Source organism: Drosophila sulfurigaster, chromosome X, assembly GCF_023558435.1.
Source record: "Drosophila sulfurigaster albostrigata strain 15112-1811.04 chromosome X, ASM2355843v2, whole genome shotgun sequence".
Taxonomy (NCBI): domain Eukaryota; kingdom Metazoa; phylum Arthropoda; class Insecta; order Diptera; family Drosophilidae; genus Drosophila; species Drosophila sulfurigaster.
This window is the reverse complement of record NC_084885.1, coordinates 6,611,434-6,628,119: the sequence shown is the minus strand read 5'-3', so window position 1 is coordinate 6,628,119 and position 16,686 is coordinate 6,611,434. Positions and strand designations below refer to the sequence as shown.

At 36.0% G+C, this 16,686-nt stretch overlaps 2 protein-coding genes across 3 annotated transcripts; one reads left to right on the top strand and one right to left on the bottom strand.

The window, feature by feature from the left end:
• Window positions 1-56: 56 nt before the first annotated feature.
• On the top strand, window positions 57-1,302 carry LOC133849433 (SREBP regulating gene protein). Of its 2 annotated transcripts, none has more exons than XM_062285514.1 (2): window positions 57-354; window positions 414-1,302. In XM_062285514.1, exons 1-2 carry the CDS (start codon window positions 253-255, stop codon window positions 951-953), a joined length of 642 nt encoding a protein of 213 aa, XP_062141498.1. In that variant the 5' UTR covers window positions 57-252; the 3' UTR covers window positions 954-1,302. The 2 variants fall into 2 exon arrangements, with proteins under 2 accessions (XP_062141498.1, XP_062141497.1); XM_062285513.1 differs by having other exon boundaries at window positions 60-354; window positions 411-1,298.
• Window positions 1,303-1,378: 76 nt separating this feature from the next.
• Window positions 1,379-2,872, bottom strand: LOC133848278 (probable isoaspartyl peptidase/L-asparaginase GA20639). The gene has a single exon (XM_062283774.1). The coding sequence runs from the start codon at window positions 2,434-2,436 to the stop codon at window positions 1,447-1,449; it is 990 nt and encodes a 329-aa protein (XP_062139758.1). The 5' UTR covers window positions 2,437-2,872; the 3' UTR covers window positions 1,379-1,446.
• Window positions 2,873-16,686: the final 13,814 nt, after the last annotated feature.

Here is a 16,686-nt window from a genome sequence, read left to right as displayed (position 1 = left end):
TCATTGCGATAACATATCGATAAATTTGGCAGAGGTTGCCTTTTGAGCTGCTCACTATCTGGCAGCACTCACAGCTGTTTAGCTCAAAACAATTGCCAAATATATTTGTGTCAATGCAAGAGCGGCAATTTGTTGCAAGCGCTGTTGTGGCACAGCAACAAAAATAACAAACCACTTGGACTCTGCGAACTGCCTAAGGACGATGCCGCATGCCGTCGATGCCAATAACAACTGCATTTGCATTTGCATACAATGTGGCCAGCTGCTTTGACACGATTGCTGAGACGTCGCTTCATTTATCTGCTCCTAGTGCTGCTCGCTCTCGTCTACGTCTTTGGCCATCTCTTCGATCGGGTAAGTCATTAACGTTGCCAGGTCCTAAGACTGTCTATTAATCATTCTGTTGATAGAAGGGCACATTTAGTGGCCTGCATTACGATGAATATAACGTGCAACGAACGCGTCCATTGCTGTGGCAACAGCAGCTATTGCTGCCCGAAGAGCATCTCAATCGTACCCATGATCCCGAACAGCACTGCCGCAACTCGGTGCAGGGCCGCCAACTGCTCGTCGACGAACGTGGCTTTGTCTGTCGACGCTCACAGATTTTGGCCAACGGCTGCTGCAACCTGGAGCTGCCAGAGATTAGCTATTATAGCTGCCACAGTTGCAATGCCACCTCACACTGCTGTGGCATCTACGAGTACTGTGTGTCGTGCTGCCTGCATCCCAACAAACGCCCGCTCTTGGAACAAGTGCTGCAGGCATCGAATACACAGAAATACATATATGCCAGCGTCGAGGATCATTTTGAGCTGTGCCTGGTCAAATGTCGCACCAACTCACATTCGGTGGAGCATGAGAACAAGTATCGCAACGAGGCAGCCAAATACTGTTATGGCACCACCGAAGCGCACGAGTCGCAACGCGATGTGGCACCCAAAGCTGGCTAGGATTTCTTCCAGCTAATTAAGCTGGTGACCCAAATCGTGCAATCTCCCAAAAGAAAAAAAAACTGACAAAATATTAGCTCGTCTTTTCGTTCATCTCAGGTTTCTCTATATTCTTCACTATTTTTTTGATTTTTTTTATCGATTTTGGTCTGGACACAATAATGAACAATTTGATATAGTAGCATTAAGTGACAACATAAGGTTTAAGAATATGGATAAGGATGTAAATAGAGCGTAGTGCTAATTATATAATTTATGAATTTTGTGCTTTAATAATAATTTATTTATTTATGACAAATGATGTAACGTCTCTTATTACTTTATTTTGAAAACCACTAAAATTGTATTTTATCTATGTGGACGGTTCATTTTTGCAAGCTTAAAAAATTGATCACCTTTTTCAGAAATATATACGTAAAGTAAAATAGTCTCATCTCTTTTTTCTTTTATTTATAAAAAAAAAAACATTTTGGGGTATATTAATTTTCCGTTCTTATGTTGCAAAAGGCTCCTGGAGCATTTCATTGTGATCGATGCCGTAGTGAATGATGCCGTCTTGGACATATCCCCAGGCCATGCGGTGCGATGTGAAACTGATGCCCAGTCCACCATTGTGATCAACAACAATGGCGCCGCCTGTGCCACCAATGCGCTTCGTCATCAGCTGGCATTCCTGATCGGCGGCTGCCTGAGCGGACAGACCCTTGTGCTGGATGGCGGCCAAAATGCGCTGGGCAAGATTGTAACGCATGATGGTCTCGCCATGACCCGTGGTGGAGACGCCACCGATGGTATTGTCCGCATACGTGCCACAGCCCAGTAGGGGCGTGTCGCCAATGCGTCCCGGCCACTTGCCAGTGATGCCGCCCGTCGATGTGCCCACCACAATGTGACCATGTCGATCCATAGCCACTGCGCCGACCGTATCGCCCTTGGGATCGGTGCGTGCATCATCCAGTTCGGTGCGTGCATAGGTTGTGTCTATGCCCGCTGCCTGCTGCTGTTGAAACTCGTGCAGCGCTTGCTTTGCGCTGTCCGTGATTAGAGCGCCGGGACGCAAGCGTTCGCTACCTGTGCTCAGGGCCAGCTGCTGAGCAGCCGAGCCGCCGATAAAGACATGGCGTTGCTTCTCCATGAGGCGACGAGCCACTGTAATGGGATGCATGACATCTTGCAGCAGCGTGACGCACCCAGCGCGCAAGTTACGCCCCTCCATAAGGCTGGCTTCCATTTCCACCTGCTGATCGGTGTTCAAACAGGCACCGTAACCGGCATTGAACGCCTCGTCAAGCTCCATGGAGCGCACAGCTGCCTCGACGGCATCTAGGGCGCAATCCTTTTCTGACTTTGGCACTTCCTCCTGCTTCTCGAGATGATGCCAGGCTGCACGCAATGCCTCTTTGATGCCCTTGAACTTGCCGGCTACGCGAGCGTCAGTAATGTCGCCTGCTCCGCCATGTATCAACAGCACTGGGCGTGGCATCTTAGAGTTGGTAGAGCTCAATTAAAATATGGTCAACTCACAAAATGATGCAAAGCTTTATGATGCTTTGTTTCCTCTTGCTTATCTGCTTTTATGTCAACTCTCTCTTTTACTTCTTTTGTTTGTGTTTGCATTTTGATAAACTCGTCTTATCTGTCAATTTCTAGCAAAGCGCGGTGGCAACTCCAACGACAATTGCATCCTTTTGCTGCTGCTCTGGCAACGCTGTGATCGATTGCGTGCAGCAGGAAGCGATAATTGGTAATCGATCAATGCAAGTAATGCAAGTTCTAGGCGCGCTTTCAAAATAGAGCACTGAAAACAAATCCACAACAGCAAGAATATCCACTATAATTTAAACATACGATAAGTTCCTAGAAAATTTGAAAATTAAATTATGTATCTAAAGTCAATTATTTGTTCTCACTGGGAATTTAAAATTTGAGGTATTATAGAGTAGTTTAAGAAAACTACGTAACTCAAACTTAGCGAGTGTTAGAAATTAGTTTGAATAACATACACATAAGCAAATAATAATATAAAAATTTGTGTGCTACTCCAGAGAATTGTATATATAACGTGTGAAGTATACGCAGTTTACAAGTATTAATATTCATGAAGTATACGCAGCTTGTGGTATTTTTAGTATATAATTAGTGTTTATGACGTATACGTAGCAAATGGTATAATGCACAATATGAAGTATTTTTAGTATTTACCTAGTATATTCAACGTATACGTAATGTATGAAGAGTCCGCAGTATAAAAGTATGCAAAAGTCTACGTTTTGTAAAAGTGAATTTTGTAATATATAAAGCATACGTAGTGTTGGCTTATATAAAATATGCGCAATATGTGAAGTATTACTGACTTTTTAATTCAATTATATTTACTGTCGATTTTTGACTATGTTTATAAATTCCAACATTCCGAATAATATTCGAATAATAATTATTATTCCTGGTTATATTATTATTGGCAAAGTAACAAAAATCAAAAATTACTTTAAGCGAATTGATTAAATTAACAATAATTATAAATACCAAAAAGCAATTGTAAAGCAATTCCAATAAAATAAATGTTCGTATATCGATTGGGAAAATAAATGAAAATTATTAAATGTTCATTTCTTAAAGCCCGTGTATTTATTTAAAGAAATCTCTCTTGTCTTGTTTTAAAGCGATTCCGACTCCTTTGTCCAATTGCGTCTGTCTGTTTTGGCCTTCATCTTTTAATTGCCTTTCAAGAGCTGTCCGAGAGCTGTGGCTTGTTTACCATATGAATGACCTTTTCGAGGATATGACGGAGCAATTGCCCGGCACCATGATGCTGTGATACCATGATCCTTGCTTGCTCTGTTCCGCTCGGTTCGTGTGTCTGCCTTCTGTGATGTGATGTGCTGTGCTGTGCTGTGCTTTGTCTTGCCTTGCCTTGCCTTGGCCCTGCTTAAACAGCTGACATGGAAAACGCAACCAAGCGGCGCACACATGGATAGACACACTTACGCACACATTCACAGCTCTGGACGTGCGTGCTCCTTTCTGCATATTTAAATAGGTGGGCAGGGAAAGAAGGCGTGACAATGCATGTTGTTGTTGTTGTTGCTGTCGTTGTTGTTGTTGCTGCTGTCACTTGCCTGCATTTGACGAATTTTCACGCGTCGCATTTGCAGTGACCTCAAGGCTCAAAGCTTCCTGTTGTCGCCCTACCATCAACTCGTACCCTCTCTCTCACTCATACTGTCTCTCTTTCACGCCTAGACTTTGGCCGGTGTATTGCGTTCTGGCTTGCTTTTGATGCATGCTGCTGTTTATTCAGAGCATCACACACACACTGACATTGGAGTGGGCCAGTTTTGTGGGTTATATCAACTCCATTGGCCTCATCATCAGCCACACACATACACACACTCACACACGCACACCAAGGGTAGCTGACTGCATGCATGTACTTATGTCCTACATGCGCATATATTTGCATTGCCCTGGGTGTCGCACGGACTGCGCTTTTCAACAACAATGAGCCGCATAAACACTACCACACACCCACGCACACACAGTCATGAGTGTGTGTGTGCATATATGCAGATACATGGACACAGTCACAGCCAGGAGCGATTTCCATGCTCCACTTGCTTTGCGCTAAACTTCCTGTGTCGTTGTCGTTGCCGTTGCCATAGTCGAAGCCAATCTACATCAAAACTGCAAACAGCCAGAGAATCACGCAAGCTAACGGACATGCTTGCCTCGCTTAGCGTTAGACGAGACTGCAACGGTCCAAAACAGAGCAGAGCAGAGCAGAACGGAGCGAAACAGCCGAGTACTGACCAGAGCAAATACGAAGCATCTACTTGTGATTGTCTGCTTAACGATGAAAGCAAACCACACGCAGATTTAGTTATTGTGCTATATACTTAGTATTTAAATTATTGCCAAACAAAGGTGCATTGTTTTGTATGCGCAACATACCAAAAAAAAAAAAAGTAAGAAAGTTACAGTCGAGTGTGCTCGACTGTAAGATACCCGCTACCCATTTTTAATAAAAGCAAAATATTGCGGTATCATTTTCAAAATATACCGAAAATACTAAAAATATAACAAATGGTATGTTTGGTATATCGATATAATACACCATTCAAAATATACCATAAACGGCACAATATACCAGATTGTCAGCCAAAGCAACTAAGACCCCTAGTAAGTAGGCGTTTTTGCCCATACAAAAGTATTTCTTTAATAACTTCGACAATTTTTATCTGATCGCAACCAAATTTTCAGGAATCATAACTACTACAGTAATTATATATATATATATTATTTATTTATATATTATATATATTTATATATTATTAGGTATATACCAAAATTCGCAACTCTAGCTTTAAAATTAGTGGGCGTGGCAAAAATTTGAAACAAACTTGATCTGCGTGCAAACATAACAAATGCTGTCGAACAAAATTATAGCTCTATCTCTTCTAGTCTCTGAGATCCAGTGTTTCATACGGACGGACGGACGGACGGACGGACGGACAGACGGACATGGCTATATCGTCTCGGCTGTTGACGCTGATCAAGAATATATATACTTCATAGGGTTGGAGTTGCCTCCTTCTACCTGTTACATACATTTCCTGTCGGCACAAAGTTATAATACCCTTCTACCCTATGGGTAGCGGGTATAAAAAGAAAGAATCACAGTGTGCTACTTATTTTCAGTAAAACTAAACTAAAGTATATCTAAGTTAATACTTCGTATATCCGCACACTTTTATATTTAAAATATACCATAGAGTACAAAATATACCACATCAATTAAGATCGAGCAGCATCCGCCGGTTTCTAGCATATCAAATTAGTTATTGAATATCTTCAGAGATGTTGAACTGATTGGACTGGATTGACTTTGATCAAGAATATATATGTTATACCTCATGGGGTGGAAGATGACTTCTTCATTTCACAACGAAATAAATAACGAGGAAATTGAGAACGCTGAAAACTTGTGTTATAGAAAAGCTTTTGGCTTAGCAACTTTTGTTCACATTAAAAAAAAGTCTGATTCCAAACATAAGCATATTATATTGTTCTTTTCTTTTAGCTTAACCTACCTAAATTTGCTCTGCATTCACAGTGACCAAACGCAATGATAATTATTATTTAATTATTTATTTTTTTTTAGCAAAATATTATTCAATACTCTCACTTCAAGAGTCTGTGTCTTCTCTTCTAATTTATGCATGCTCAAAATCTTCAACTTGTTTTGTTAGTGTGTTTGATTTGTTTCGAATTTTAAGCCATTTAACATAAAGAAAAAAATTTGTAAAAAAGTCAAATGAAACAGTTTTGCACTAAGGTTATTTTTTAAATAAATATTTTTAATAATAATTTTGTAATAATGTGCCCACAGCTTTTTTAACTTTTTGGTATACTCCGGTTATAGCGTTGCAGCAATTCGGAAGGAATAGCATACAATATGTTTTTTGTCCTTTGCCCCACAGCTTCTTTATTCCACTTGGAGGAATTTCATACTTTGCCAATTGCGATGACTAAATTTGTACGTAACATAGATCAATTTTTGATTGTTACTAAAAAAATAAATTTACAAATTATTTGTAAGTGAATTGTCGTAAATGCGATATTGTGATATGTGATATTTGTTTTAGTTTTCTTTTTTTTTTGGCGAGGAGTACTTAATTTTTATTGCCGCGCGTAATTCAATTGCAATGACATTCTGTGGGTCTTTCTAATGGCCATAGTCCGAATTGCTGTCATTACCAAGCGAGCCTTGTTGCCAAGGGTTCAATACACACACAGTGAAATGCATGTACGACATTTGTATGCGTGTGTGTGTGTGTGTAGTTGGATGTTATTCATTGTCATGCCAGTTGTTGCCGCTGTTGCTGTCGCTTTGCCTCGCTATACTGTTGATGTTGTGAAAATAATTCTACATAAATATGTCGCGTTTGCTTTGCTTTTTCATTTGATAAATGCTCTGCATGAAATAAAAAACAACAAATAATGAAATTAATTAATTTCAAAGGATTTGATTTTCGTAACAAAAAAAAAAGTGCAACTTTTGTGTAGAGTATTCACACGATGGCTTCGGGCTGAGCACATTTATTCTATTTTCGAGTTTGATTTTGTAAAATGTCGTGCGCATAACAAATGTTTTTAGCGTGTGTCACAGATCAACGGCACTTGTGGTGCCGGTAATGAATAATGCAGCGCTGCAACCTAAAAGCCATTTTATCCAAATCCTAAACAATGCATTCTAAACCAGAAAAAAGCGCTCAATTGTCTACAGAGAAGTTGTCCAAATAAACTTTACAGATATGCGCTGAGTTTATCATTTGATGTTTACTCTAATCTAATAAGTAATTTTTGCTAATTTATTATAATTTTAATTGTGCTGTTCAACAACTGACTAATTTTTAAATCCTAGACAATGCAAAAGAAGAAATTTTTTTTGTAGACTTGAGTAAAATATAAAGTGTTTATTTTGAGGCTGTATATTTAATTTGAATTGTGGTGTTTTTAATGATAATTTTGCTATTATAAAAAGTAATTTTTGCAGGGTATGTGACTGTGATTGCCCCACACACACACACACACACACACACACACTCGCGTACTAATTGCATAATTTTTGCACCACACTCGGATTCAGGGTTTAATTTGCATTTTCAATTAGAAGTGTTTGGGAAATGTACGAACATTTGATTTACAAATGTACTGCTGTTATTGCTCCTCTTGATGTTGTTGTTTAGTTGGGGGTTCCTTGTTGCACTTACATGACCATACACGTAATTTGAATGCCTCATCGGCATTGATTATACTCGCAGATTAGTGTGTTATGTAGTGCAATATTTATGCTGCTGCTGCCTATTTTCTGTCGGTTAAAATCAATCACATATCATATGTATGTATGTAGGCAAAATGTTGTTGAGTAACATTCACATAATATTCCCAAAAATTATTGCTTATTAGAAATTTATCCGTGGTTATGCACACACAATCAAATTCACTTAAATACGACCACGCGGCGTATGCGTAATCCATGGCAAAACACACATTTTCATCTGTACTTTGCAGCGCGGTTTGGTTGTTAATAACGACAAGTGCTTTGTCCTCAAAAGTTCAGATCCTATTGTGCCATGAATTCATTTACATTTCATTTCGATAAAATATTAACTTTATTAAAGTTGCTTTTTGATTCAAGTTCCTTTACGATTTTCATTAATCAATGTGTGATTTTAAGCTTAAATTTGCACAAAATTTCAATTTGTTTTCAATAAAGTTAGGGAAATTCAAAGTATAGATAGCAATAAATTATTTTAATCAACAATTCTTATATAATTATTCCTGTAATTAAAAAAGTCATAGTTATAGTTGAGTGTGCTCGACTATGAAGTAGCCGCCATGAATCTTTAATAAAACTATATTTTACAAATATACCACAAAACTACTAATACACACCGAAAGCTATATTTGGTATATTCATGTGGTATTGCAATAGAAAATTATACCATAGTGTACTAAACATTTTAATCTAAATTTGAGTAATCTTAAATACTACAGTTATTATTGCATGTAATTAACGAGTTTTAATAGAGTTTAAATTAATTAATGTGTATTCAAGCTTAATTTTGAGTTTAACTTCAAGTATCAATGATTCATTTCTAAACTCATTTCATTACAATTGATATAATGTAATTTAATAAATGAAAAGTAAACCAAAAAGTTGCAAGCTAAGTAATTGAATAAATTAATTGCTATAGAAATTTGATTTCAAATAAATTTAAGTTATTTGAGAAATTTTAAATTAAAAAAAAATATGCACAAGTTTAAGTGAGAAATTTATAAAAATTTTAAATTTAATTTCAAATAAGTGAAAGTAAGTTTAGAAAATGAAAATAAACGAAAATGTTTCATATACAGATTTAAATTGAAGCTTACAGGAAATATGTGGAAATATTTAAAGCGTACTAATGAAAAGAATTGGAAGTTGAATTAAGAACTATAATTTGTATATAGTATGTATAATAGCTGTGATCAGCTAAAAATGTGTGTATATATAAACGCGAAAATACGAACAAAATTCAATTAGTGTTGCGAGAAAGCGTTGAAGCGTTTTTCGCAATCGATATGGGGAAATTGAGAATGGAAATTGACAGAATTAAATGCGAGAAATTCAACACGAATCGCAGAGCTGAAGCAACAATTTAAAGCTGTTAACGCAGTGAAAACACAGCATCATCATTAACGGCATCACTTTTGGGAGTGGGCGTGAGAGTAGGAGGCGTGGATGTGGGTGTGGACGTGGGCGGAGGTGGAGGTGGAGGCGATATCCTTGTCCAAGACAATGAATGCGTAAATCTGTCACAATTAATACCTTAAATCGCGCTCAACGCAAAAACAACTCACGCGGCACGCAGCGAAGCCAACACAAAGTCAAATCGAAATTGTCAAGTCGTCGTTGGGGATGAAGGCAGAAGGCATAACCTACCTCCCCTAGCTACCTCCCTCCCTCTACGCAGCTCATTTACACCGGAAGCGGTGCAGGTTACAGCGAAGAGACGTGAAGAGGCGTGAAAAGTTTGTCGCATATTGTTGCAATTGCCGCGAGAAAAGCGCGGCGACCATTAAAGCCGTGTTAATCGATTTTCTGTTGCTTAACATGTGCCAAAGTAAAGCCACGATGCTGTTCAACTACACTAAACGGAATTCAACTGAACTGAGGACTGCGGATTGTGGACTGAGGTCTGAGCTGTTGCTGCTGTTGCTGCTGCTGTTGCTGACACAAGCACATGCCACATGCCACATGCCGCACGCCGTCGCGACGTTGCAAAGTAGAAAATAATCATCATGGCCCCTTAGCAATTGAGGTGGCACAGCTTTTGGCCCCCCTGATTTGGCATATCAGATGTAGATGAAGGATGGAGGGGGAGTTGGGAGCGAGGGCGAAGAGCTAAAGCAACTTTTGCGGCAATTGGCAAAATCCTTGGAACACTCAGCAGACATTCAAATAGTAGTTGCTTCTGCTGACAGAGAGAGAGAGAGAGAGAGAAAGAGAGAGAGAGAGACCATAAAAGGGAAATGTGCCAAAGGAATTAATCATTCGATTAGTGCTCATTAATGAGTGTTGACAGCTATAAGGATGCAGCCAAGTGGAAGCTGAATACAACATCACTGTGTGTGTGCGTGTGTGTGTGTGTGCCAAGGTAGAAAGCAAAAACATTCATATAATATATGAGCAATGGCAATTAACTTTCACATAAACTGTAGAAAACTTTTAGCCTCAAAAAGTGGAAGAAACTAAATTAACTGCTTACGAAATTTGTTTAATAAAAATCACATTATTTGGCTTATTTATTATTTTACATTTCGTATATGGGTAATTCCATGGCGAAATTTTGTCCCGTGCGAGACTTTTACAGTTTACTGCAGTGAAAATAACATAAACTGAAACAATTTTAAAAATAAGTGAATGTTATTCTTAAAGCTCTAGATAAGCACTATATTTAGAGCTAAGATTGATTTTAGGAACTTGATCTGTTTTCCGATAAAATATATAATTTCGTTCATTTTTTGGTTTTGCGTACGAATCGGTTAATTTTTGCAATTATCACATCAGAAAACAAAACAGAAAAAAAATTCCAAAACCATTCTTAGCTCTAATTAAAGTACTTATCTAGAGCTATAAAAATAAACTTTTCTTATTTTCAAAATTGTTTCAGTTTATGTTATTTTCAATGTAAAGAGTCTCGCACGGGACAAATTCCGTTTTGGAATTACCCATATGCAATTACAGTTTATTTCATTACCTTTTACCATTGAACAAGTAGAATGGAATGCAGCTTTATGTTGTTGAAATATGGTTTTATAATATATGAGCAGAGGCAATCAAGCTTTACAAAACTTAAAGCCTTTAAAGAGGAAGCAACTAAATTAAGTGCCTAAGAATATTTCTATTAATTATTTTACAATTCGTATATAAAATTACATTTTATTTTAGTATTGGTTGCCATTCAACAAGTGGAAATTATATGAGCAATGGAATTTAATATTCTTGCAAACTGTGGAAGAAGTTGTTGGTGTCGAATCAGGAATAAACCAAATTAACTTTCTAAAAAACTTGCATAATAAAAATCACATTATTGAGCTTATTAATTAATTTACATTTCGTGTATAACGTCACAACTTATTTCATTACGCTTTGCCATTCATTATGTTGTTGAAATTTTATTTTGATAAAGCAATGGCAAACAACTTTTACGCCTCAAAAGCAGAAGAAACTAAATTAGCTGCCCATGAAAACATCTTAATATTAAGCACAATATAGAAAAATCATATTATTTGGCTATTTTACATTTCTTTATTACAATGTATTTCATTAGTGTTTGCCATTCAACAAGTCGAGAACAGAATGCAGAAAATTTGTTGTAGAAATTTGTTATTTTTGTTTCCTTCGCTTATGCGCTAACTCAATTTTGATCTCTTTAGCAAACAGAGACAATGCTGGATTAAGCTTGTGAGCATAAGTAAATTTGAGTAATTCTCAAAATTTTTTTTATTCACTCTCTCTCGTAATTTTTTGGGGAATATGTGTTAAGCTGTTTTTTCGCAAAATGTTTCGTCAAGTTGTTTGTTTGATTTAATGGAAAGTCAACTCTAACCCCAAAGTAACTAACTCGAAGTACGTGTGTGTGTGTGTGTGTGAGGGATACACGTACGCACATTTTGCAAACTGCAGTAAATTACGGTAACTCCAGAGTTGCCACCCCTTTCAGCCATCTTCATCCCCTCCGGCAACTGTTTAAAGTGTTTTAGTATTACAGTTGGCGTTGCTAAGCCAAAAACTAACTTACACCTAACTAAATGACAAAGTTTTGCGACTCACGGGCGTACACACACACACACACACACACACACACTCACACATGTAGAGCGAGAGAGGGAAAGTGTGAGCGAGAGCAACGAATGCATGGCGGTAATTTAAGGTAAACATTTCTTTCTATGCATAGGTGAGCGTGCTGTTCTTCACGTATGTTCATCTGTGTTAGTGTCCGTGTGTGTGTGTGTGATTGTGTGTGGGAGTAACTGTTACCACATGGACACCAAAAGGCACGCGCTGCACATTTACACACACACAGTCATATGCATAGAAAAAAGAAGTACACACACATATGCAGGAATACTGGTTTTTTCTATACCCTGCAAGGCGCACATGAAGCGGGGTGTTTTACTTAAATTATGCAAATTTACAGGGGGAACAAGAACAATTAAGACCTAGTGTGAAATTAAGATTTAATATGCAAAACGACTCTGGAACAGTTTACCATGATTTAACGAATTTCAATATTGTAAAGAAATAAACTTTTATTTTGTATTTATTTGTATTACTCTTTAATGTTATATTATGCTTCTTCAATAATTGGTTCGCATATAAAAAACAAGTAAGTGACAAAATTATAATTTATTTTAAAAGAAGATTATACAACATACATAAATTTTATAAATAGTGTATAAACGTGCAACTAAATATATATATAAAAAACACAAATCAATTTATTTTGTGATGTTTTAAAAAATTCTAATTTAAGATAGTTTGATTTAAGATTTTGCCTTCTAGAAAAAAGATTATCATCTTGTATTTCAAGATTAGGCAATCTAGATCTTGATTTAAGTATAAACCTTCTTGACTCAATTTTCACATTATAAAATGTTGATACAAGATTTTAGTCTTGACTTTAGCACGTTTTTTTCTTTTCTTTCTGCTTCTCAAATGAATTTTTCTAACTTAATGTATTTCATATTATTTCTTAAGCAGCTTTTATTGGATTAGATTTTCCTTGACATAATTTTATAACGTACTCCTGTGAAATTTTCAAATTTATCAGAATATTATTATATATTATCAGGTTTTATATTGGATTAGGACAAATCCTCTATTGAATGAATCAATAACAAAAAATTCCGAACCTAGAAATTTTATTCATTTTTCATTATTTTTATGCAAGCTATTTTTAGCACCATAAAATATTATAAAATCTAGTGATTTTCTTTCATTTCGTTTGCTTTCAAGGATATGTGAGAGTCGTTCATTTTTTCTTGTAACTATTTTCTTTTTGTAAAGTTTTGTTACTTTTTTGTTTTGTGATTTTGTTGTTGTTGTTATTTTGCGTGTTGGCTACTAGTACTTTTGCCACTACTTTAACCGCATAAGCGAATGCGAATGCGAATGCGAATGTGTGTCCGTCCGTTTGTGTGTGTGAGTGTGAATTAGTGTGTGTGTGCTTATGTGTGTGTGTGTGTGAATGTTGCCCGTGAACGTGCCGTGCTACACTTAGCGCTGCTGTTGGACATACGTAGCTGTTTCAGTTTTTTTTTTCTCCCACAATTTTTTGCCTGCTTCTTGTTGTTATTGCAATTGTTGCTGTAGTTTTTGTTTTGCTTTTCGTTTTTTGTGTGTTGTTGGTGTTTTTGTTGTTGCCGCCTGACACAAACCTCTTCCCCACAAAACAGAGCAGCACCAACATTCAGTTGTAACTGGCATTTTACACATTTACAAGTTGCCACTTTATATTGCATAATATTACCACGTACATGCGCCACCTTGCCACCTTAACTTTTTTACGAGTCTGCCCTGAGTGTGTGTATGGGTGTGTGTGTGTGTGTGTGTGTGTGTGTGTGTCTACCTCAAAGTGTGTGCGGGGGTGCGGCTGTGAGTGTTAGTGTGTGTGCGTTGGCGTGTGTGTATGTGCAAAGTAATTCAATAATTACGCTCTTGACATCATATTCGTATTACTTTTTTCCCCACATCTCTCTCTCTCTCTCTCTCTCTGTGTGCGTGTGCATGCGTGCGTGTGCGTGCCTTAGCGTGCTTTACACTAGTGTGTGTGTCTTCTCGAGTGGTTTGCGGCTAACAGAGAAGCAAAAAAAAAGCGAAAAACAGCCACATGCCACCGCTTAAGCATTAACCCAAGTAAAGCCAACTTTTTGAGCAATTCAACATACTATTTGGAGTGTCAAAATTACTGCAATTTACCAGCTTGAATAGCTTGATACAACAATTCAAACTAATTGCTACTTGCATGTTAAGCAGCACTTAGGAGTAGTTTTTTCTATGCTAAGTAGAAATGATTTTGATATTGACTGAAATTAGCTAAACTTTGAAAGTGATAAAAGAGAATTTTGAAATACATTAGATTAAACGAAATTGAGATTTGATTGCTATTTGTACAATTGTAAGAAACATAAAGTTTTTTATTAACATTTCAGAATTTAAATTAATAATAATTGGATTTTCTGTTTTGCTATTTTTATTGTTTGGAAAAACAACAAAAATTTTTTAAAATATATTTGAAAAGTGATAGTAAATTCACTGAAATTAATTAAGTATTTTTTCGTTGCTATTTTTAAAATTTATTGTTTAGCGAAAGTGATAAATGAGAAAATTGAAATTAGTAAATTCAAGAGAAGAAGGTATTTTGGCTTGGGTTTTTTTTGTCATCAATTTCCAAATTACAAAAGAGAAATTTTAAATAAATAAATTAAAATAAAGTCGAATTCTTTTTTTGCTTTTTGAAAAATTCACAGAGGTACTAATCGTTTTTTTTATTATTTCTTTTCTTGATCATTTAAGTAATTATTCTTGTTACAAATTGTGTAAGCTTTATTTTATATGCTTAAGTTATTCCTTATTGAAACATACGTTAAATTGAAATGCTATGTTAAGTTGTTTTTAGTGAAATTTGTTTGGCGAAAAAAATTAAAATAATTTCTTTTCTTTTTACTTCATAGCTGTACCTTAAATAAAGCAGTTACTCGGATCAACTTGCTGATGAAATATTTCCAAGAAAAATGTTTATTAAACCAATTTTATAAAATAAATAAGATATATGGTATATTAATATACAAAAGCATATGAATGGCATATTTGTATGTCAATCGTATATACAGTATATTTATATACTAAATATTCCTTAAGGTCAATCTAAGTTAGCAATTTATTTAAATGATTTATGCGCAAATCATCGCACATTAATGAATTATACAAAATAAAAAAGCACAATGAATAACAATTGCTCTGAAATGTAGCGTGTCTGTTTCTCTATTTTCCCTTTTTGCTATTCTAACTTCTTGTTAGCCATATAAGCTGGTAATTTGTGCTGGCGGTTTTCGAAATGTTCTGCGAGCAACAAAATCCGCATCCACGATGTGGCCATAAATACGACCAACAAATTTTCAATTACTTGTTTGGGATAATATTTTCGGAAAATGCAATTTGTCCAACTAACTTTATTCATTCATTTCGCAGTGAAGTTGCTGCTGCTGCTGCACAAAAAAAACACACACACACACACACTCACACACACACAGACTCGTACAAACGCTGACACTTGTTCTAAGCAAACAGCAGCAATGAAAGAGCTTCCATGTATGTGTGTGTGTGTGTGTGTGTGAATGCATGTGTTTGCTTGTGTTTGTAGTTTCGTGTTCCAAAAAACAAAACTTTTGCAAAACGAATTCAACGCAATGGACGCCAAGGTAAAGAACTTGTCAATTGATAAGCTAGCTAGTTATCCTATTATTATTTGTTGTTGATGCTCAAAGCAATATGATTAAGAAGTATATTGCAAAATAATTCCAACTGTAATACAAAATATAAGTTATATACCAAAACTAGTTTAATTTTCTTAGGAAAATATCAATTTATGTTTTCTATAAGTTTTTTTTACTGTAAAGATATTTTAAATACAATTATTACAATGAAAACAAACTGTTTTAAAATTTATCTTTTTTTGAAATAAGTGCCTAATTAGTTTTAGGCTTCATTCAATGTTTTTTCGCACGGGTTTTGTTTTTTCGTTTTAGTTTTTAAAAAATACATAAATTGTAGTCATAAATGGCTTCATCAATGACTTGATGAATTTTGTATTATACGCTTCAAAAATGTTTTATTTTGAAAGCTTCCCATTTATTAATTTTAAGCAAGAAAGTGGGAAATACAAGACATAAAAATATGAGAGAGTAAGAATATTTAAATTTAACAAAATTTGATTACAAATTTATTCTTACATTATTCTCATCAATTTAGGATAATAAGTTCTTAGATTTATTATTATTATTATGTATTATTAAGCAAACTCAAAATTGATTTTGAATTATTATTATTTTTAGATTGATACTTTTAAATTTGTATTTTGTACTTTTAGAAGCACTTTAATTGATAAATCACTTTATTGTTTGTATATTTTAATTTTCAATAATTTATCAGTGACTTCGGCTTATTCAGCTGCTTGCAAGCTGAGCTACCCTTTTTGAATATCATTTCTACAGGGCATATCAAACACTCTCTCTTTCTATCTCCCTCTGGCACAGAGTCACACACACACACAAACGCACACGTGGAAAGCGCGATAATGGCGTCGGATGTTGTTTGTCGTTCTTAAAGCTATTCGCCTGTCGTCTCTCTGTGTCACATTCTCTCTTTATCTCTGTGTGTGTGTGAGTGAGGGTGTTGCACTGTATGTGTGTGTGTGTGTGTGTGTGTGTGTGGTTTATGCACCTCAACTGCGTTGTCGCGCTCATCATCCTCATTGCATGTTCTCTTTGACGCTTTGCACGTGTTTTTCCCCTGGCTAAAATTGTAAAAGTTTTGTCCGATTTTTTTGTTGTCGTTGTTGCTGTATTGCTGATGTTGCTGATATTGTTGTTGTTGTTGTGTTTGAGTTTGTTGCTGTTGCCG